Source organism: Chelonia mydas, chromosome 17, assembly GCF_015237465.2.
Source record: "Chelonia mydas isolate rCheMyd1 chromosome 17, rCheMyd1.pri.v2, whole genome shotgun sequence".
Taxonomy (NCBI): Eukaryota; Metazoa; Chordata; order Testudines; family Cheloniidae; genus Chelonia; species Chelonia mydas.
The window spans coordinates 24,286,909-24,302,522 of record NC_051257.2 but is presented as its reverse complement, the minus strand read 5'-3'; the positions used below and the strand labels follow the sequence as shown (position 1 = coordinate 24,302,522).

The window sequence follows — 15,614 nt, the reverse complement described above, 5'->3', positions numbered from 1 at the left end:
GGCAGCAGTTGATTTGTGTACATCATGTGCTGTCCAGCCACAGCCCGGGACCTGCCCCCGAGGGAATTGGGGCCAGAGCATGACAGCATCTCTCGTGTTAGCTGTACATGGAGCTGGGAGCCCAGGCTGGTGCACGGGTTTGGCAGTTGGGCCAAGTGATCCACATCTGTGCCATCTCCCTCAGCCAATTAGTGCAAATTAGCTGCAGAGTAAGGGTGGTGAATGGTTGAGTTACCTCTGACAACTCTTGGGTCCAGTCCCGACCAGGAACGTACGTGGGTTAGCTACAGATGGGGTGTCTGTGTGAGTCATGGGGGTAGAGTGAGCGGGTGATGGAGGAGAAGGGAACTGGGTAGCAGTCTTGTGACCCTGTTGACCAGGAAGCCACCCCAAGAGACACAGCTGTGTGAGTGAAACCCTGGGGTAGACAGCACTTGTTGGACGGAAGAATTCTTCTGTCAACCTAGCCGCTGCCTCTGGGAGCGGTGGAATGCCTACCCGGATGGGAGCGCTCCTTCTATCCACAGAGGTAGCGTCTTCCCTGATGCGCTCCAGTTGTCCGGCTGCAGCATTCTAAGGGCAGACATGCCCTTGCCATGCCTGGCTGTCGCTGGGCCTCGCACGGATGGAACTTGTAAGGTACCAATGGCAGCGAATTGGATGGTAACACTCTGTGAATCTCAGGGGTGGCTGAACCTGGTGACTGTCTGGACAAAAAGAGCCTTCAATAATGCTTGGAGCTGTTTCCATGGCTTCCGGCTGACTCACAAGACATTCCAGGCTTCAGAGTAACACAGACAGGTAACAGGCCTGGGCTACGCTAGGAATTTACATCCGTGTAGCTACGTCTCTCAGGGGTGTGAAAATATCCACACCCCCAGAGACAGTTATACCACCTGAGCCCAGTATAGACAGCGTTAGGTAGATGGCCGAATTCTTCCATGGACCTAGTGTGACGAAGTGGGACTGTTCTTAATGTTTCCTCTGAATAGTGTGGGGGTGCCTCAGTTTCCCCTAGGCAGTTCTTAAGTATCTAGGTGGGGGGGTAAGGGTGTATGATCATTGCAGCGCCCTAGAGGGCAGGTGTGTGCAGGGGTCTGGACACAGAGAATGGCCGACTCCCTGTTTCCTGGCAACTGATGGCCTGGACCCTTCTCCCCTGCAAGGTGAGAGCTAAAGGAATCCGGTGACCTCCTGGCCTGGGAAAGGGGAAAGCCCAGAGGAGGAGGGGCTGGAGGGAGTTTCAGTTTGGGGCTGGCTGGGACATGGAGCGAAGTGCAGACGGGGTTGTCTGGCTCACTGCCCCCCAAAATGGACCCGGCAGAGGGGTCCTGTTCTCTGCACCTGCAAGCTCTGTTTTAGACCGTGTTCCTGTCGTCTAATAAACCTCTGTTTTACTGGCTGGCTGAGAGTCCCGTCTGACTGCGGAGTTGGGGGGCAGGACCCTCTGGCTTCCCCAGGACCCCGCCTGGGCGGACTCGCTGTGGGAAGCGCACCGAGGGACAGAGGATGCTGAATGCTCCGAGGTCAGACCCAGGAAGGTGGAAGCTGTGTGAGCTGTGTGTCCCGCAGACAGGCTGCTCACAGAAAGGAGACTGCCCCAGAGTCCTGACTGGCTTCATGGGGAGCAGTTCCAGAGCATCGCCCAGGGACTCCGTGACAACTGGTGGCAGCTGTGGGATGTACTGCACCCCGTGGACGGCGCTTCCTGCAGTAAGTGACTGGGGAGCAGTAAAACGAAGGGGGATTGACGAGGACCAGGCGTGCTGAAGGCTCAGAGAGGAGCGGTTTCGGGGGGCGGTTAACCCCTGGGAGTGTGTGAACAGCGAGAAGGACTGTGCAGTAATGGGGTCCTCCTGGGGACTGCGGTGAGCAGTCTCAGAGGTGGAGGAGCCTGTAGCTTGGCCCTGGGAGAGAGAAGGACTTTTGCAGTAACAGGGTTCCCCTGGGGATTGCAGCGAGCAGTCCAAGGGGCGGAGGAGTCTGCAGCTCGACCCTGGCAAAGACGTGGTGACCTCGAGAAGGGCTGGTACACTAGGGGTTCTCCCTGGAAACCGTGGGGAGCTGAGAGCACACAGGCCTGTGAGTCCACAACAACTTGGGAAGAGCGGAGTGATGGCCTGTCACCATCTCCTTAAGAAGGACATTGTAACCCTGTGCAGAAAGAAAGGGTTGCGCATTGGAAAGTTCACCAAAGCACAGTTAATTGTGCAGCTGGAGGAGGATGACCGCTCTAAGGAACAGATTCCTGACCCCAAATGGGATGATAGCAGGATCTAGGAGCAGCTGGAGTAGTAGCCAGGCATCCCCAAGACTCCTGTCCCCGACCAGACGAGGGTCTTCACAATCGGGTTCCCCATCAGGGGATCGGAGCTGGATGGGATTGGAGCTGAGTCCGAGAGAGCAAGAGGACTGTGAGAGACAACGAGAGCCCGAGAAAGAGCTGCAGAAGCAGCAGCAGCATGAACTGGCGGTGGTGGAGCGGAGAGGCATAGGGGACCTCCCCGGGGTGAGTGGGGATAGACCCCGGGGGGCCAGTTCTGCAGGGAACCTCGATACTAAATTGCTGCCCTTGGGTAAGGAGGGGGGGATGTGGATGCCCACCTCACTGCCTTTGAGCAGGCTGGCGATTTGAACCACGGGGACCCCCTGCGGAAAAGCCCCAGTGTCTAGCTCCCTTGCTGGGTCCAAAGGCCATAGACTCCATCAGCCAGATGGGTGCGGAGGTGGACAGGCTCCCACTCCTGACCCCAACCTATATGTCTGTGTGGAGTTTCCTGGGGTCGGGCCCCTCGGACCCCCAGTGGGAGCGGAAGGTGATGGTCAATGGGGAGACATTCCTGGGGTGGCAAGATCCTGGGACAGAGAGAACTGCTGTCAGGCCTTGGGTGGTGCAATCTCAGATGCTGAGGGGCTGTGTGAGCTGGGTGAGGGTCCCAGGGACAAAGCGCCTCGCCCTGCCTATGGCCCAGATCCCTGTGCAGACCCAGGAGGGGTCGGGCTGGCTGGTCGTTGGGGTGCTCCAGGACACCAGCTGCGAGACCCTGTCGTGGGGTGACTGTGTCTCTTTGGGACAGGATCCAGGCCTTGCTCCTGTAACTGCCAAGGGTTTGAATTTGAATCCAGGGAACTAATCGGTGGAGAGGGAAATGGTCAGTGAAAATGCAGATGACCTGGCTGGCAGGGGGAGGAGCTGCTAGGCTCAGGCTACCTGCCTGCCTGTAACCAGACCCCTGGGGCTCCCCGCCCCCCTTGCACACTGGAGAGGGGGCTCACGCTGGCTCTGATGCAGTGAGGAAAGCATTGAGCTTGCTGCCTACCTGCACTGGGACAGCAAGGGAAGCACTGAGCACAGTGGGAGCTGAGACCCCAGCTGAGCGGGGGGAGACACAGGCAGGGCAGGGGATCTGTTGGGAGTGGCAAGGTGCTTGGTAAGAAAAGTTTGGATGAGCCTAGGCAGCCTTGTGAGATGATGGCTTTGTCTAGTCAGCAGGGTGGGAAGGCGAGGAGAGTGGAAGATGAGTGTCCCTGGACCTTACCTGTTAGCTGGGTGGAGAATTGTGACAGTGAAGGAAATGTGCCTGTGTCTGTCAGGGGTATTGAATTGCCTGTGGAGGGAGCTACCCTGGTCTCCAAGCAGTTGTCTGTGACCAGCCTTGTGTGCTGGGACAAGGGGAAAGAGACCCCAAGCTGTGTGTCTGGGAAAGGAGAAAGTGTGTCCGGCTCTTCTTTGTCTGTGGAGCAGACAGAAGGGGCCTTTCAGCCTGTGACGGTTGAGGGTAGTGCAGTTGTCTCAGAGTTGGTTCTGGATTCCGCTAAAGCCCAGGAAGGGAATGGTCCTAAGTTTGTGTCTGCTTGGGAGAATGGCCCTGTAACTAGGTCGCATCCAGTTAGTGTCTATGCAAAATCCCAGAGACCAGACAATTCTGGTGCTTGTATTTTGCTTGTTGCTAGTGTGTGGCTGGGAAAGGGTGTCGCAACTCTGTGTAATCAGGGTGAGATCCTAGCCAGGGCACAAGGAGAGCATGAAGATGATGTGATTGTGTTACCTACTGAGGGTGTGGAAACCTGTAGCAAGAAGGAAAAGATTCCTGAACTTGTGTGTGGCAAAGGGAAGGAGAATGCTTCTGACCTTTTATCTAGGAAGTCTGTAAGTTTGCCTGAAAGGGGATTGTGTAGGAATCCGCCAGATGGGCCAGAGGTAATTCTGGATGTAAGGGAGACCCAGAAAGAGTCTATTGTTGCTCAGGAAAGTGTTCCTCTAGAGCAAGCCCTCGGTGAAGAGGGTAAGGGCAGAATTTCTGTGAGGGGTGAATTGTTGCATAGAAAAGCCCTAGGGAAAGGAATCCTCATGGAGTCTTTGCAAGCAGTTTACTGCAACTGAAGGGTGTGAAAGTGATTTAATCAAGAAAGTTTCAGTTCCTAACAGCCAGAAATTTTCCATTGTGAATGGATCCACTGACTTTCCTGTTGAAAGATCCAGTGTGGATAGCTTTGAGAAGGTCTCAGATGAAGTGAAAGCTGTTAAGAAAGTTAAACAGTCCTCTAACCAAGTGGCTGTGTTTGGCCAGCTTGTTGGGGAGAAGACCCAATCCCAGTTTGACCCCCTGGGGTTTTGGGGGTGGCCAAAGGGCACGGGCCGCATAAACCTTCCCAAATGCGGCCTGCGAGTGCTATCGACCACCCCGACCTAAGGGAGGGCATGAAACTGGAAGGGCGTGGTGTAACTCCTACCAAGGAATGGGAAAGATGCTGGGGCATCCATGGGAACGTTGGTGGCTTCGAACTTCCCCAGGTCACTGGCTAAAGTGACCCCGCTCAGTTCGATCTCGAAGGGGGGAGAGATGTGACGAAGTGGGACTGTTCTTAATGTTTCCTCTGAATAGTGTGGGGGTGCCTCAGTTTCCCCTAGGCAGTTCTTAAGTATCTAGGTGGTGGGATAAGGGTGCATGATCATTGCAGAGCCCTAGAGGGCAGGTGTGTGCAGGGGTCTGGACACAGAGAATGGCCGACACCCTGTTTCCTGGCCACTGATGGCCTGGACCCTTCCCCCCTGCAAGGTGAGAGCTAAAGGGCTGGAGAACAAAGGAATCAGGTGACCTCCTGGCCTGGGAAAGCCCAGAGGAGGAGGGGCTGGAGGGAGTTTTAGTTTGGAGCTGGCTGGGACATGGAGTGAAGTGCAGACGTGGTTGTCTGGCTCACTGCCCCCCCAAAATGGACCCAGCTGAGGGGTCCGGTTCTCTGCACCTACAAGCTCTGTTTTAGACCATGTTCCTGTCATCTAATAAACCTCTGTTTTACTGGCTGGCTGAGGGTCATGTCTGACTGCGGAGTTGGGGGGCAGGACCCTCTGGCTTCCCCAGGAGCCCGCCTGAGCGGACTCACTGTGGGAAGCGCAAGGAGGGGCAGAGGACGCTGAATGCTCTGAGGTCAGACCCAGGAAGGTGGAAGCCGTGTGAGCTGTGTGTCCTGAAGACAGGCTGCTCACAGGAAGGCGACTGCCCCAGAGTCCTGCCTGGCTTCATGGGGAGCAGTTCCAGAGCATCGCCCAGGGACTCTGTGACACCTAGCTACTGCCTCTCAGGGAGGTGGATTATCGACGCCTACGGCAAAATCCCTCCTGTCAGCATAGGTAGTGTCTACACTGAAGCTCTGCAGCTGTACTGCTGTAGCGTTTTAAGTGCAGACCAGGGGTCTCAAACACACGGCCTGCGGGGTTATTTTCTGCGGCCCGCCAGCTCCCCGAGGCCCCTCGCCACGTTTACCTAGAGCGGCTCTGGCCCGGAGCGGCGTGGGGGCAGGGCAGGCAGGCAGGAAGGGAGCTTGCCCTGCCCCTGGTGTGCGCCAGGCCGGAGTCCACCCCACAAACCCCTCCTGCAGCCGAACCCCCTGCCCTTGACCCCCTCCTGAACCCCGCACCCCAACCCCCTGCCCTGAGCCCCCTACTGCACCCCGAGCCCCCTCCTGCACTCCACACCCCTCCGGCACCTCAACTCCCTGCCCTGAGCCCCTGCCACACCCACACCCCCCCTGCACCCCCTGGGAGCAGGGAGGGCGCTGAGTTGGGGTGGGGATTTCGGGGAAGGGGTTGGAATGGGGGCAGGGAAGGGGTGGGAAGAGATGGGGCAGGGGCGGGGCCTCATGGACAGGGTGGAGTGCGGGCAGGTGCACGGTGGTGGGGGCGGGGTGTCAGTGCTGCGGCCCTTGGGCCAATGTACTAGTCCTCATGTGGCCCTCATGGTCATTTAGTTTGAGACGCCTGGTGTAGACATACCCATACTCTATCTGTGGCACAGTAGCAGCTAGGACCCCAGTCAGGGATCAAGGCCTCGTTGCACTAGGTGCTGTACAAAGAGAACAAAAAGACAGTCCCTGGCTGGTTCTGATCATCCTCATTCACACTGCAGCACAGATCTGCCTGGTTCAGACTGTGCTCAGCAAGACCTACCATCACGCCATGCAAGGTGCATTAAAGAATGCCTTACATGAGCAGCACTGTCCTTCCCGTTGTCTGGGCCGTGCCCCGGCCGGCCAACCAGGCAGGAGCCCGAGCAGGCGGCAAGCGAGCCATCCTGCAGATGTGCAGCCCGCACTGGCAATGTGTCCTTAGGCCTGGCACAGCGGCTCTGACTCATGCTGCACTTGCCGCAATGGTTTCCAGCTGCTGGGGGCAAGCAGAACCCTCTGCTCCCCATGAACCCCTTGTCCCAGTGGGGAGGCCCCAGCTGCTGTGCTCTGTCCACAGCTCTCTACTCCCCCACCCCCGGGCGCCAGGTGCTGGGCTTGCTGGAGAGCTAGTCCCAACAGTGGGGTGGGAAGGGGGACTGAGCAGTATGCACAAACAGTGCAATTCACGACTGCTGGAACTCTTGGGCTCTGGCAGGACACTGCTGTGGGGAAGCTCACAGCATGGGAAGATCACCTTTTATATGCCTGGTAGGGAAGACGCATGCAGAAAAGCGAGGAGCGTGTGGCTGGCGGAGAGCAGGCTGTTCATGAGAGTCGCGTGGGGTCAGGATCATGGGTACGGAGAGAGGGGGGCTGGAGTGGGGGCACGGGAGTGTCCGTGTCAGGCCGGGGGGGGCAGTACGGAGAGTGATGGGCAGGGGCTGAGGGCTGGAGTGGGGGGTATCAGAGTGGCACTGGAGTTTGGGGGTGTGGGGATGGAGGGGGTGGGACTGTCAGTGGGGGAATGGAGAGGGGTGGGGGTCGGGCTGTCAGTGGGGGGCTGGAGGGCAGGGTCAGAGATTGGGCTGAGGGTGTCAGTTTGGGGCTGGAGGTTGTGAGGTGCTGGTGTGGGGCTGGAGTAGGGGGTGGGGTATGGATAATGGTGGGCGGAAGGGCTGGGGCTGTCCATGGGGGGCTGGAGGGGGCGGGGCTGCAGAGTGAGGCGCGGTGGGGGCGGGGCTGGAGGGGGACGGGAGGGGCGGAGCTGGAGGGGGCGGGGCTGCAGAGTGAGGCGCGCTGGGGGCGGGGCTGGAGGGGGCGGAGCTGCAGAGTGAGGCGCCCTGGGGGCGGGGCCGGAGGGGGCGGGGCTGCAGAGGCAGGCGCAGTGGGGGCGGGGCTGTGCTTCCGCAGCCCGCTCCTGTCTCCTCCCCCTTTCTCGGCGGCACGCGGGTCGCAGGTCAGTCAGCGATGATGTCACTCCCCGGCAGCCCCATTACGTCACCCTGGCGTTCCTCAGGCGCCCCCGGGCGGGCGCCGAGCGATGGGGCCGGGCGCAGCCCCGCGGCGGCGACCTTCGCAGCGGCGCCCGGCTCTGTGCAGGGGCCGCCGGGGGTGGCCTGGGCCGGCCCGGCCCCGCGCCAGCCCGGCAGCACCCCCCGGCCCGCCCCTGGCGGGGCTGGCGCGCTCACCCGCTCGGGCACGCGCAGACACGGGCGTGCACGCAGCCGCAGGGCACCGCGCACACGCATTGCGGAGAGCTAAATGGGGGAAGCCCCTTGCTCGGCTGCAGGAAGTTCCGTAGGTAGAGACGAGTAACTCAAAGGCCTTTGGGGTGACCCCTGGTCCGGGGAGGGGTGCAGCGGCTGGGTCGCCCTCTCGCCATGCTGCTTGGGCTCTCTCAACCTTGCGAAGACCTTTGTTGGAGCCCCCGTGCAGCCCTGCCGGAGGTAGCAGCGATGGTGAGTGCCCAGGGCACGTCCCCTAGCCCTGCTCAGAGCAGGCAAACGCACCTGCCTTTGATCTACCCTGGCACTCTCACTGGGTGTCCACTTGGCCCAAGTCAGATCCAGGGCAAGAACCCAGCTCACCCACCTGACTCCCCAACCCTTGCTCAGTCCAGCAGACCCCAGCATCCCTCCCGGACCCAGATAAGTCACTTCCTCTCATGCTGTCTCAGGTTCCCCACCTGATAAAGGGGATAACAACACACACGCCCAGACGGCTGGGAAAGCTGCCCACTTTGGAGCAGAGGGGTTTTCGGTTCCTCGGTGCTGGGTGGAGGGGAGGTGGGGGATATTTCACACAAAAAGCAGCCAGACTTTTTACCAAGTGCATAACAAGGTAACAAATGCTGCAACGCACAGAAGATTCCTCTAGTCACGAGAGGCCAATTCCCCCCAGCCTGAGGGAGGAAAATTCCGGCTCCAGCCACAGCCCTAGAAGGTTCCTCTAGTCACCGAGGGGCCAATTCCCCCCAGTCTGGGGGAGGAAAATTCCGGCTCCAGCCACAGCCCTAGAAGGTTCCTCTAGTCACCGAGGGGCCAATTCCCCCCAGTCTGGGGGAGGAAGCCGCAGCCCCCAGAAGATTACCAGAATTTCACCATCACCACACCCTGCTCAGCTCCTCCACCTCCCACAGCTGGTCTGGCCTCAGCTGCCTGCTAACCGGACGGACGAGTGCAGGAGAAGCAGTGAGCAGGCGGTGAGGAGAGATGTGTGGGGGCAGCTGCCCTCCAGGCTAGAGGGCTGGGTGTGGGGGGAGGGGACATTTCCTGCCACAGTTTCTATTTCCTTGGCAGTATGTCTCCAGGCACACGCCTTTTCCTCGGGATTGCTGCCTTCCCTCTATCCATGTCCTGGGCTCGGACCCAAGGGTGCTGTCCGGACTCCACTGCAAACCGTCCCACACCGTGGCCCCAAGCCCATGGTGATGCAGTGTCCCTAGCCACGGCAGAGGCTCAGGTGCAAGCCAGAGCAGCCCCACACACTTACTTGGCTCCAGCACTCAGGAAGCGGCTCTTCTTGAGCACAGCAGTCAGCATCCTCCGAACCAGAACTGGAGTCCGGGGCCGTGTGGCCCCCACCTCAGTGAGCGGCACTCACGCACGGCCCCTGCTAGGATGGTGGGGCCATGCATTCAGCTGTGGGGGCGCCTCCCCCAGCTGGCCAGGGAGGCCTTGCACACACTTCTGTGGCTTCTAATTCCTACAGACGCGTTAAGTGAGAGGGAGAGGAGAGACCAGGAACCCATGACATCATCCCCTCCTCCCCAGCCTGCTCCCCACAGCTCTGGCCTCAGTGACTCAGGGAGAGACGCTTGCTCTCACTTCCCCCCACCCCCAGACCACAGCCAGCAGCCTGAGGAGGAAAGGAAACTGAGCTGTAATCACACAGGGACGTGGCTTCCTCAGTGACAGCCAGCAGCCTGCCCTGCATCGGCCATTGCTGCACCTCCCCTGGGCTGGCTCCTCATGGGGACTCATAGGCCTCCCCTCCCTAGGCACACGCCTGCAAACACAACACCAGCCAACCCGCATGGCACCCCACTGTTCCATGCATAACATCAGCACTGACGTGTGCAGCTTACTGTCCACATGGACATGGCCCTGTTGCCACCCATACACGCCCTCTCACATCTCTTCCCCCATTTGCAACAGCACTGTGCCTGCCCATGCCCTGCCTTCCAACATCGCAGCTCACCCCTGCCCACAAACTCGCAGCGTCCCTGCCAGCGAACCTAACGCCCAGTCGCATGCACAGCCTCCGGGATGCAGATGCACAGGTGCATCCCTGCCAAGTGCAGAGAGCCCTGGGGCAGGTACCCGTGTGTGCACGCCGAGGGAACGGGGCTTTCCCAGCTCCAGAGAGCCCTGCCGTGTTGCCAGCCCGGGAAGGGCTGCACTGGTGCTAGCGGCAATTCGGTGGCTGGCTACGCCGCTGTCAGCAAAGCTCCAGCGCAGCTGCCGGCATTAACCCCGGTGCTGCTTCGCCCTGCTCACAGGGGCACCGTCACGGTGTCGGCACGAGGAGGGAACCAGCACGACTCCCACCCTCTGCCCCCTCAACAGGTTGAAGGAGAAACCCCTGCTGACCCCCTTGCCTGGGGGGAGGGGCTTGGCTCTGTCCTGGCCCCAGAAAGCCTAACAGCCTGCCCCCACTCTGGGGACTCCAGCACACAGGATGCGATGCACAGTCCACCGCTCCCCTCCCTGGCTCCGGCTTAGCCGGCACACTGGCTAACGAGGAGCAGATGGCCCCGTTCACATGCTCTCCAGCTGCCGCTGCTGCTATTAATGGCTGCCCAGTTGCAGTAGCGCATGGGGCTGTGGAGTGCAGAGACCAGCCCAGCTTCCCATGGAATCTGGGTCGCTCCCAGACAGGCTTCTTGCAGACATCACTGTGCCCCAGGGACAGGCCAAGGGGTCAGCTTGTTCTGTGTTTGTACAGCACCTTGCACAATGGGGTCCTGGGCCATCTCAGGCTGCTAGGTGCTACGTAACACAAACAGTAATAATAATAATGAAGGGTGCCACCCTCACACCGCCCCACAGTGCCCCCTGCTGGGAGATGCCAGAGCAGAAATAGCTGGGAGCTCCCCCACAGCCAGCACTCCTGCTCCACTCCCTACAGCGCCCCTGCTGGAAGAGGCTGGGACTGCAGTAGAATAGCAGGGAGGTGCCTTGAAGCAAGCATTGGCACACAGGGTCCCAGTAAGGTTTGGGTGGGTCAAGCTGAAGGCAGGCTGCAGCAAGGATGCCAGGGGCTGGGCACTCCCATTCCCCAGGCCAGGGACACACTCCATGCTGCGTGCCTGGTGTCTGAGCCCTCCCTGTGGAATGACATTTATTTGTGCTGTGACCCCAGATGTGAGGGGCAGCACACTTGTGTGGCACTGAAGGGCAGGCCTCTGAGAGGAGTGGCTGGGAGCCTGCAGGCTCCCCGTGACAGGGAGCGCAGGGGCCCAGCAACGCCATGCTCACACTCTGCTTCACCCCATCTGGGATCCAGCTGCAGCAGCAAATGCCCCTTCACCCTGGCTGGCCTGTTCGAACACCTGGCATGCCTGGGGCGCCTGGCTCGGAGGACAGCCCTCGCTGACTGAGTGCTGGAGAGGCTTCAAGCCCCACGCAGCGCACAGGGCTCCCTCCTGTGACCAGGCCACTGGGCAGTCTGGGTGACATGGCCAGTGCTGAGGGCTGGGAAGAAGCCTGAAGAGCGGGTGCTGAGGGGAGAGAGGAGCCCAGGGAAGCAAGCAAGAAACCAAAGCAGACTGCCAGGGTCACAGGCAGCCAGGGTGTGCCAGGGCCCCAGAGCCCATCCGGGGGAGAACTGCTGCCCACCCTGGGAATGCCCACCCCAAGTCTAACGGCTAGCTGGGACCAGGGCCCTCAACCCAGGAAGTTGCGTGCCAGAGAGGCATTGCATGTGTGTGTGTTTGTGCAGGACATTGTGTGTGTGTGTGTGTGTGTGACAGTGCATGAGTGTATATCTGTGCAGGACATGGACACATTGTGTGTGCGTGTGTATACATGCTGCCACCTTGCAGGCCTGACCAGGAGGTGACACCAGTGTCTGTCCCTAGACTTCTAGCGTTGGCTAGACTTCTAGCTGGGGAGCGCAGGCTGGAGACCTCCATGCCTGTCCCATGTGGCTCCTACCTGAAGCAGTCAGCATGCCAGTCAGCGTTCAGGGCCTGGAGGTATTGTCCATCGTAGATACTGTGGCCACAGCTCGCACATACAGGCAGGTCGCTTCCTGCAGGGCACAGAAGCAGCACAGGCTGTTGCACTCCCATGCGAGGGCACAGCTAGCCCTGGCAGAGCCAATTTGGCTCGGGGAGCCCTGAGGGCCCTTCTCCCGTGGAAGCCCAGCACCCAACCTCACCTGCATGCATTGAGGCAACTATGGAGAGAGACATGTGCAGCAGGGGGAGCTGGTGGTAAAGGGACAGGACAGGACAGCAGGACTCCTGAGTTGGGGGGACATAGAACACCTCCTACCTGCTCTGTGCCTCAGTTTCCCCATCAGTGAAAGGGGAATGTGATGTAGCGACTGCCTGGCAGGCTATGCAGCAGCATGCTCTGGCAGGTGTGCAGGGTACGGCGAGCCTTGGTGGGATGGCGCCAGAAACGGGCACGCGATTAGTCCCGCAGACTCCTGTGCGAGGAGGACCGAAACCGCTACAGAGCAAGAACAACTAGGCCGGGCACATCCCCCCCCCACACCTGAGAGCCCGCAACCCGCCTGCCACTGGGACCCATTCCCTTCCCCTTCCCCTTCCCCACAGGGCCTGCACTGACCCTCCCCCACCCCCACCCCCACCCGCCCATCACCAGGACTCACAGTAACTCTGAGCCTCATCCCGCCATCACATGGACTCGCACCGACACTCACCCCTGCCACACACACCCCACCATCCTGTCACTGCAACACTTACAAACCCTGACCCCCTCCCACACTGGAACTGCAGTGACCCTGATGCCCCTCCCCTACTGGGACCTTCATGGACCCTGGCCCCCGTCCTCCAGACCCACACAGGCCTTGACTCCCCATCCCCCCACTGGGACCCATGCTGACCCTGACCCCCCATCTCTGGGCCCTGACCAAGCCTGACCTCTGGCCCAGGGGAGGTGCAGCACAGGCCCGGCATAGCCGTGCTCTCCCAGTGGCTGCTTTGCACTCCCCACTCACCTTGCCTATATTTACTGATCCCCTGCTGGTTTCTATAACAGGGGCAGGAGTCCCCACCAGCCACAGCCAGAGCTGCCCCCTCCAGTGCCCGTGGCCTGTGCTGGAAGAGCAGGACTGGGACAGAGTCACATCGGGGCTCAGGCTGGGGCAGGGTGACAGGCACTGCGCATGTGGTGTCAGGCAGGGGTCAGGAGCGTGGCCTGGGCCAGCCTGGGGCCCTGGAGAGCGGTGGGGCTCCCTGGTGGTGCCAGCACTGGCCTGAGTGCCCACGACTGCTGCTCTGTCTCCTCTGACTGGCAGGTGCGGGGGCAGGAAGCGCAAAGCGGAGTGGGGTATAGGGAGAGCACGGGGCAGACTCAGCCCGGGGCCCCAGGGCCAGTCCAGAGCTCGGGAGAGAGCAGTGGAGGCTGCTGGTTTGGGAAAGGCGGGGGTGGGGAGCCCTGCTGGCCCTGAGGGCTGCATGAACGGGTGAGGGAAGGTGGTGAGGAAGATGCTGTCAGGCGGTGACTCGCTGTGGAGGGGAAGAGCAAAGTGCATGAGGGGGAAGGAAGGGGGAGGTGTGCAGGGGTGAGGAGTGTGAGGGGAGGATAGGAAGAGGCATGGGGGAGGAGATGTGGGGTGGCAAGAAGGTCAGGACCCCTCAGCAGGCTGAGTGTGCAGGGTGTCAGCGGGCGCAGGGGGTCCCCACTGCCCAAGACAAGCCAGGAACCGCTCCCCAGCTGTCAGGAGAGAGGGCCCCGGCGTGGGGGCAGTGGAGGCCCCAAGTACTGAGTCACAGAGCCCGGCTCCGCGGGGGGTGGAAGCAGAATGGCTTGAAAGCGGAGCTGCTGGTGGCAGTAAGGTGATAGGTGGGCATGGAGAGGGGCCGTGCGCTGGTGTGGGAGGCAGGGCGGCCGGGACAAGAGGGAGCCGTTAACCACCAGGATCATCTAGGCCAGGCTAAGGTCTGCTCCCTCCTGCTTTGGGAGCCAGGCCCCCAGCTCACAGCGGGAAAGGAGCCAAGGGGCTGTGACGAGCCACACCCTGAAATGATGAACCCCCAGCAGCCAGGGCCAGGCGGCAGGGCTAGGGAACAGCTGGCAAATGGCATTGCAAGGGGCTGGGAGTAGGGTGACCAGATGTCCTGATTTTATAGGGACAGTCCTGATATTTGGGGCTTTGTCTTATATAGGTGCCTATTACCCCCCAACCCCGTCCCCATTTTTCACACTTGCTGTCTGGTCAGCCTGGAGCTGGGAGTGGTGGCTGGGGGAGTTGGAAGCAGGGGACCTTTGATGGGAGGGTTTAGGTGACCCCCAGAGGGCCAGAGAAAGGCCACTGATGTCCCTGGGAATAGAAGCAGGGATGTAGAAAGCTCCTGCCCAGCATGCGCCTCCTGGCAAGGGGGAGGGCTCAGGTGCCAGGGTTACTATCCCCTGTGCTGGAGGAATGTGGGCAGTGGGACGGGAACCCCAAGCCAGGGGGAGACACGGGGGAGCGCCTCGCTGCAGGAGGACTGAGGGGGCAGCTTCTGGGGACCCTGGCCTGACGGGAGCAGGACTGAGGTAGGGTGAGGGGCACCTCGTGGCTCAGCAGGGGGCCATGGGCTCTTCAACCTCTAGCCCAGGGCTAAGAGCTGGCCACCAACTGCCCCCTGAGGGCTGCCTGCCTGCAGTGGGCCAGGCGGCGGAGGCCTCCCCGGTATCACAAAGGCCCTGCCTGGCCGGGAGCGGGGGGCCCGGGACACGAAGTCGCGCCAGTGGGAGCCCCCTCCACACCTGCCCAGCAACGTGTCCGAGCCCTGAGCCGCCCGCCCGTCCAAGCCCACTGCAGCAGGGGAAACGATTCGCTCAAGGTCACAGCGAGTCCCTGCGGGCTGCGAACGGAACCCAGGAGTCCGGGAGCCCCTGCGCCAAGCGCTGGCCCGGGGTTCCTCCCCGCGGGGTGCGCCGGGGGCTGCTGCAGCCCCCGGCCGGGCAGCGGCCGGAGCGGCCGTGCTGGGCAGGCAGGGGGCGCGGCAGCGGAGCAGCCCGGGCGGGGGATGAGAAGAGGCTCCGGCCGCCCGGAGCTGCCCCTGCCCGGCCGCCGGCTGGCGGGGCTCCCGCATCTGCAGAGGCGGCGCAGCGGCCCCAGCCCGGCCCCGGGCACGAACCTTCGTCCTCTCCCATCGGCTCGTCCCTCCAGGTGCAGCAAAGGAGCATCAACCTCATCCACCCGCCGGCTGGCCCTGGCACGACCGCGGCGCCAGGCTCCGCCGCCCGCTCCGGCTCGGGGCGCGTCTGGCTCGCAGGCGGCGAAAGGGGCAGGGCTGCGATGGATGCTCAGCGGGAGGACGGGGCTGGCCGACCGCACAGCGTCCCTGGGAAAGCAGGAGCGAGACAGGGAGCGAGGGCCGCCGCCGCTGCCCCAGCCCCGCAGGCGGGGGCGGTGGGGTAGGAGCGGGGCAGCAGAGAGCCAGGCAGGGCAGAGTCCAGTGCACCTGCCTCCCGCCCATTACCCTGGGACAGCCCAGCCCAGCTCCTGCACTCCCGGCCGCAGTGACACTGAGCAGGGACTCCCACCCGAGACGGAGCCCTGGGCCGCGGGAAAGCTGGTCAGAAGTTGGTCCAGTAACAGATATTCCCTCATCTCCAGCACCCCGGGACCCACAGATACGCCAGCACTGCAGACCGGGGCAGGGCCGACTAGTGAGGGGCTGGTTCCCCTCGTTGTCACTGACCGCGTGACCATTGGCGAGTTGGTCCAGTGGTTGATTACCCTCGCTGGTACACATTTAC

The 15,614-nt window shown here is 61.5% G+C and overlaps 1 protein-coding gene across 2 annotated transcripts in view; it reads right to left on the bottom strand.

Moving 5' to 3' along the window:
• Window positions 1-15,160, bottom strand: part of LIMK1 (LIM domain kinase 1) — a 39,258-nt gene extending 24,098 nt beyond the window's left edge. The window contains exons 1-2 of one of the 2 annotated variants that reach the window (XM_037880673.2): window positions 14,990-15,160; window positions 11,826-11,922 (exon numbers count right to left, since the gene is read on the bottom strand). In XM_037880673.2, coding sequence (XP_037736601.1) covers window positions 11,826-11,922; window positions 14,990-15,047 — 155 coding nt within the window. In that variant the 5' untranslated portion in view covers window positions 15,048-15,160. Of the gene's footprint in view, window positions 1-9,159; window positions 9,488-11,825; window positions 11,923-14,989 lie in introns of those variants that run through there. The other variant, XM_037880676.2, reaches the window with a different exon arrangement.
• Window positions 15,161-15,614: the final 454 nt, after the last annotated feature.